Genomic DNA, 6,542 nt, shown 5'->3' on the forward strand with positions numbered 1-6,542 from the left:
CTGAACCAGGAATTCTGACTGCTAGCCAAGGCAGCGGCGGCTTCTCCTCTCCACATTCCCCCACTCCTGGCAGGGCAAACTTCCCCCTCAGGCGGCCTTTCCTGCCTCGCTCCCCCCGCACTTGGGCGGCTGAAGGGACACTGCTGGAAGTTTCTCTAAGCCGCCCTCCCCCCGGTGCTCCGCCTAATGGGGCGGGTGGGAGAAGGGCTCTGCTGGACTCGGTGGGGCTTCCCGGAAAACGCTGGGGGGCCAGGGGTGCTTGTCTCTGCGGAGCCCTCTGCATGCGGGGTTGACGCTGAGCGAGCGAGCGGAGCAGGGCCGTGAGCAGGGCTTCCGGGGCAGGGCAATAGGCCAGCGGGGCACCCTTGTAAGCTGGCGCCCTAAGGCAGCTGCCTAACCCCACCTATGTGGTAGCGCTGGCTCTGCTGGGAGGATTTGCAGTCTACTTTGGCCTCCTGCTGTTGAAGCCGTGCTTTTTGCGTTCACTCAGCTGGAAGAATCGACTGCACCACTGCCCCCTGCTGGAAATGTGCTCCTTCGCATTAAGGACTCCATGCAGATAGAAAGCTAGCCCCGCAGGGGCAAAGCTTCTCTCTCCACTGCCCGCCCTTTTGCATAGAAGTTGCTGTTTTTGATGTAGGGAACGTTCCAAGATGTGACCCTCTGTCAGCAATCCGGCATGGGGCACTCTATTCTGCCTCCTCATTCTGTGTCATCCTGGCCCAAGTGACAAAAGCCAGCATGACTACCGTTGCTTCCTGGGCTGTGGAGGAACTTTGCCTGTCTTCGCTGTTGCTCCCAGTTTGGTGTCGTGGTTAAGAAAGCCACTTCAGTGTAGGTGGAGAGCCAGTTTGGTGTAGTGGTTAGGAGCGCGGACTCTAATCTGGGAGAACCGGGTTTGATTCCCCATGCCTCCGCATGCAGCTGCTGGTGTGACCTTGGTTCTGTTACAGCTGTTCTCTCAGGAGGAGTCCTCGTAAGAGCTCTCTCAGCCCCACAGGGTGTCTGTTGTGGGGAGGGGAAAGGAAAGGAAATTGTGAGCCACTCTGAGACTCCGACTGAAGGGCGGGGTATAAATCCAGTCTCCTCTTCTTCCCACAAGACAGGCTAGCAAGAACGGGGACCCCATGTTGACTTCCCCCCACCTACTCTTGCATGAGGCCAGCGCTTCTTTCCCCTTTTAGAGAGCCCCCATGACAAACTGACCAACTACAGTGATGAAAATATTATTGAAAAATGCACCCCGTGCTGTCTGGATTAAGAATTAATTGTGCGTGGGTGGCTATTTACACGTGTCTCATCCCCGTTTTGTTGGCTTTCTTTGGTTTTTGTGTTATTTTTTTCATTTTACCTTATTCCGGACATTGCTGCTGGGAGCCGCAAAGAAAACATCTTTGCCAATTAAATTTGATAATAACCTTTTTGCCTTGCAAACCAAAGGGACAGCAGGAAATCTCAAAACTCGGGATTACTGGAGAGTCGCTCCCTGATTCTCCAGCTGTGCTGCGTTCGGATTCAGCAGGCGAGATCAAATGGAATTTTCGTTCAGAACGAAAGGTTAGCGCTCAGCCGCCCACTGTGGGGCTGTGTTGCGTGAGAGCCCTGACTCTGAGTTTGGGGTTTCTGCTCTGCACGGCAAAAGCGTTTCCGCCCCACACGGGGTCCGTGAGGGCAGAGACGCTAGGCGGGCCGCCTTAAGGGAACAGACGCTGACGGCATGGAAGCATTCGCTCTCAGCTGCTTGGTATTACTTGCATCATTGCTTCCAAGCGCAGCCTCCATTAATTAGCACTGAATGATGGAAGTGTTCTCGTCGGAGACCACGGGGCTGCCGTGTCAGTCTCCGTCCCCCCCACGGGGTCCTCCGTGACATCCTCGTGGCCTTCTGGCACCCCCACGCTTGGCAGGCGGTTCCTCGGGCCGCTTCCTTTGCCGCAATAATGGATAATTGTCCGTCAACAGAAAATCACATCGCTAGTGGCAGTAATGGCAGTTATCCGGATTATTGTCCCTCGTGATGAATGTTTCAACCTTGAAAGACATTCCTCTCTGTAGTGGTTAAGTGCGCGGACTCTAGTCTGGGAGAACCAGGTTTGATTCCCCACTCCTCCACTTGCACCTGTTGGATGACCTTGGGCAAGCCATAGTTCTGTCAGAGCTGTTCTTAAAAAAAGCAGTTTCTATCAGAGCTCTCTCAGCCCCACCTACCTCACAGGGTGTCTGTTGTGGGGAGGGGGAGGGAAGGGAAAGGAGTCTGTAAGCTGCTCTGAGACTCCGAGTGAAGGGCAGGGTATAAATCCTAGCTCCACCACCTCTTCCTCCTCCTCCTCCTCCTCCTCCTCCTCTTCTTCTTCTTCTTCTTCTGCCAGTTTGGTGTAGTGGTTAAGTGCGTAGACTCTAATCTGGGAGAACCGGGTTTGATTCCCCACTCTTCCATTTGCACCTGGCTGAATGACCTTGGGCAAGCCATAGTTCTGATAAGAGCTGTTCTTGAAAAAAGAGCGGCTTCTATCAGAGCTCTCAGCCCCACGTACCTCACAGGGTGTCTGTTGTGGGGACGGGAAGGGAAAGGAGTTTGTAAGCCGTTCTGAGACACCTTTGGGTAGTGAAGGGTGGGGTATAAATCCAATCTCCTTTCCTCCTCCTCCTCCTCTTCTTCCTCTTCTTCTTCTTTCTCTTTAAAAATATTTATATTTGAATTTTCCCTCCCCACTGTATATACACAACCTTAAATCTTTCAGGTTCTGTGACGGAAAGTATTAATTGGGCTCCCAAGCTTCCAGCTCTATAAAGTGAGCCAGTTTTTTTTTTTGGGGGGGGACCCCCAATGGAAAAGGGAGAAGAGAAATAGGAGATTCAAGGAGGGCGGAGGTCAGGGAAAAGCTGAGGGGAGCTGGGAATTTGAGCAGGGTCTGTTTTATGGCTACATTAGGTAAAAAGCTTCCATTTGACGCAGGAGTTCAGGACTGTGTCTGTTCCTCAGTCTCTGAAGACCCTTTTCGTTTGCATTCACTTCCTCAGCCTCTGACTATGGGCTATTTCTCTCCGACGAAGATCCGCGGAAAGGCATTTGGTTGGAAGCCGGCAGAACCCTGGATTACTACATGCTGCGAAATGGGGTAGGGCTACTTCTCTGCCATTTGAATCCCTCCGAAAACTTCAGCGTGGGACGTTCAGTTTCAAAATCAGAAGGCCTTGCCGTGTTAGCTGGCATGGGGTAAAAGTTCTGGGGTATAAAACGATGTAGAAAACCAAATTTGTCACATAGAGTCTGAGATGGCAAACCAGAAAAATATAATAACTGGACAGCTGACATTTTGTATTGCTCTTTAAACGATATCCCAGAATATGCTGCCAGAGGTCGATGCAACCTACCTAATGGAAGGGAAATTCCATTACCCTAGGGGGCATTTCACAAGTTTATTCTGCTGTGCGTTTGCAGAGCTCCTGCTTGTTCTGAGGGTACTTGCACATGGGAACTTTCCTGGTGGGCTGTGCTCTCCATAGCTGAGGTCTGTGCGTCTCCTGTAATGGGATCCAGGATCTACAACCTGTGATTGCTGGTCATGACAAGATGTGTAGGGGGAACCAGGGAAGCCGTGCACCATCCAAGGGGCATACCACAGTAATTTCTGTGACTCTTGCCAAAGATCTCGAATGCCCCGCTGAGATCATGAATGGCCACCTGTCTGTGTCTGAGCAACACAGCCTTAAGATGTTAGAGCAGGTCAACTGTTTTGAAGCAGGATCGACTTCTAGATGCGCTGAACTTTGAAAGGGGGCCCGCTTGCGAAGTGACAATATGTACTTTTTCCTCTTCCCAGCATAAAAAGCAGGGAACTCACATGAGTTGACATTTGATAAGCGTGTATTTTATTTTTTAATCAGTTGCGTTTATAAATACATGATGTCACTGAGCAGGGGGCTCTGTTTTGCAGCCCTTGTGCAAACTGTGTGTGTGTGTCAAGTGGCATCGAGTTACATCCAATTTATGGCCACCCCAACAAGGGGTTTTCAAGGCAAGGGAAAAGCAGAGGTGGTTGGCCATGGCTTCCTCTGCAGAGCCTTCCTTGGTGGTCTCCCATCCAAGCTCTGACCCTGCTTAGCATCCAACTTATGGCAACCCCATCAAGGGGCTTTCAAAGCAAGGGAGAGGCAGAGGTGGTTGGCCATTGCCTTCCACTGACTTGTGTTGAGCCATTTGCATAAACGCAGTGACCCTCACTGGGTCAAGTCAGACACCAACTGGGAGATTTCTGGCTACAAACTGCCCCGCAGAGCAAACCAGACGGGTATCCAGTTGGTAACTGCAAGGATTATAAACACCACTGCCACCACTGCTTTTATAAATGTATGTGCTGTCAACTTATGGTGACCCCAGCAAGGGGCTTTCAAGGCAGGTGAGAAGCAGAGGTGGTTGGCCATTGCCTTCCTCTGCAGAGCCTTCCTTGGTGGTCTCCCTTCTGAGTACTGATCCTGCTTAGCTTCCAACTTTTGGTGACCCGAGCAAGGGGCTTTCAAGGCGAACGAGAAGCAGAGGTGGTTGGCCATTGCCTTCCTCTGCAGAGCCTTGCTTGGTGGTCTCCCTTCCAAGTACCGACCCTGCTTAGCTTCCAACTTATGGTGACCCCAGCGAGGGGCTTTCAAAGCAGGAGAGAAGTGGAGGTGGTTGGGCATTGCCTTCCTCTGCAGAGCCTTGCTTGGTGGTCTCCCTTCCAAGTACCAACCCTGCTTAGCTTCCCACTTATGGTGACCCCAGCAAGGGGCTTTCGAGGCAAGTGAGAAGCAGAGTGGGTTGGCCATGGCCTTCCTCTGCAGAGATTTCCTTGGTGGTCTCTCTTTAAAGTACCGACCCTGCTGCGCTTCCAGGTTCTGATGAGATTGGGCTATACCATTCCACCTTCCCTGCCTTTTCCAAATTAGACATCAGCAAACTCAGATTTGCCGTTGAGCTTCCCAGAGCCTCCCCTCCTGTGTCCTCATCTTCCTTCCTGGCTCTGTGACCCACCTGCAGGAGAGTCAGCGGCCCACTTTTGGATCCAGAACCACCGCTTTAGGGATGTTTCAGAGGGTTGCTGTGTTGGTATAGATATAAGGACTCAGAGATCTCTGTTCTGGCTTGTATCTGATGAAGGTAGCGTTGACTCTCGAAAGATTGTGCTCTGAAAATCTTGTTGGTCTCTAATGTGCTCTGGGTCTCGAATCTAGCTGCAGTAGAACGGCTAGATTTGAGTCCAGTAGCACTTTAGAGACAAACAAGATTTTCAGAGTACGAGCTTTCAAGAGTCAAAGCTCCTGCTGGATCAGACCAGTGAAGTTCCATCTAGTCCAGCATCCTGCCTCACACAGTGTCCAACCAGTTCCTCTGGAGGGCCAACAACAGGGCACAGAGACCAAGGCCTTCCCCTGATAAGAACCTCAGAAGAGCCCTACTGGGTCAGACCAGTGAGGGTCCATTTAGTCCAGCCTCCTGTCTCACACAGTGGCCAGCCAGTTCCTCTGGAGGGCCAGCACCTGGGCACAGAGGCGGAGGCATTTCCCTGATGTTGCCTCCTGGCTCTGGGATTCAGAGGTTTAGTGCCTCTGAAGGTGGAGGTTCCCCTCAGCCACCACGGCTAGTAGCCATTGTTAGGCTGGTCCTCCATGAGTCTATCTAATCCCCTTTTAAAACTGTGTATTCCTTTGGCTATACCTACATCCTCTGGCAGCAAATTCCACATTCGAATCACTCTCGGTGTAAAGTAGTATTTCCCTTTGTCCTTCCCGAACCTACTGCCCATCAGCTGCACTGGATGCCCTTAAGTTCTAGCATTTATGGAGAGGGAGAAATAGCTCTCTTTGTCCATTCTCTCTCCACCCCGTGCATAAATTTATAAAACTTGATCATGCCCCCCCCCCCCCCCTGTGGTTTTTTTTTTTCTGAACTGAAAAATCCTGGACTCGTCAACCTTTCCTCATAGAGGTGCTCCAACCCCTGAGTCCTCTCAGCTGCCCTCCTGTGTACTTTTCCCAGCTCTGCGATGTCCTTTTGGGGATTCCTGGACATCCTAAATGACTGCACACTGGGACAGTTGGCCACAGAGCCAACCAGAGGAGTGGTGATCTTGCTTCCGAGCAGGTCTCAAGACCTGGTGAGAGATGTAGAAGTGTTACACCGATTGGGAACAGTGACCGTAATGCTATTAAATTCAGCATTCAGGTCAGTGGAAAGTTACCCCTAAAGTCCAAAGCTCCCTACTTGAGGAAAGGAACTTAGACTTTCCAAAGCTCATGCCCCCAAAATCTGATTGGTCTCTAAGGTACTACTGGGATCGAAGCTAGCGGCTTCAATGGAAGTAATTGTGGCTTGTTTCTCTGGCTCACTTCCTAGGACATCTTGGAGTATAAAAAGAAGCAGAGACCGCAGAAGATACGGATGCTGGATGGGTCGGTGAAGACCGTGATGGTGGACGACTCAAAAACCGTCGGGGAGCTGCTGGTGACCATTTGCAGCCGGATAGGTAAGGTGGTGGTGGTGCGGGGGGGGGGGGGGCGCGCTTCCC

At 51.6% G+C, this 6,542-nt stretch overlaps 1 protein-coding gene across 1 annotated transcript in view; it reads left to right on the forward strand.

Moving 5' to 3' along the window:
- Positions 1–6,542, forward strand: part of TLN2 (talin 2) — a 156,066-nt gene that overhangs the window by 38,438 nt on the left and 111,086 nt on the right. Inside the window, exons 3-4 of the mRNA XM_015420227.1 lie at positions 3,022–3,119; positions 6,371–6,500. Of these exons, the coding sequence (XP_015275713.1) occupies positions 3,022–3,119; positions 6,371–6,500 (228 nt within the window). The remainder of the gene's footprint in view (positions 1–3,021; positions 3,120–6,370; positions 6,501–6,542) is intronic.

Source organism: Gekko japonicus, unplaced genomic scaffold, assembly GCF_001447785.1.
Source record: "Gekko japonicus isolate JY-2015 unplaced genomic scaffold, Gekko_japonicus_V1.1 scaffold369, whole genome shotgun sequence".
In the NCBI taxonomy this organism is placed as follows: domain Eukaryota; kingdom Metazoa; phylum Chordata; class Lepidosauria; order Squamata; family Gekkonidae; genus Gekko; species Gekko japonicus.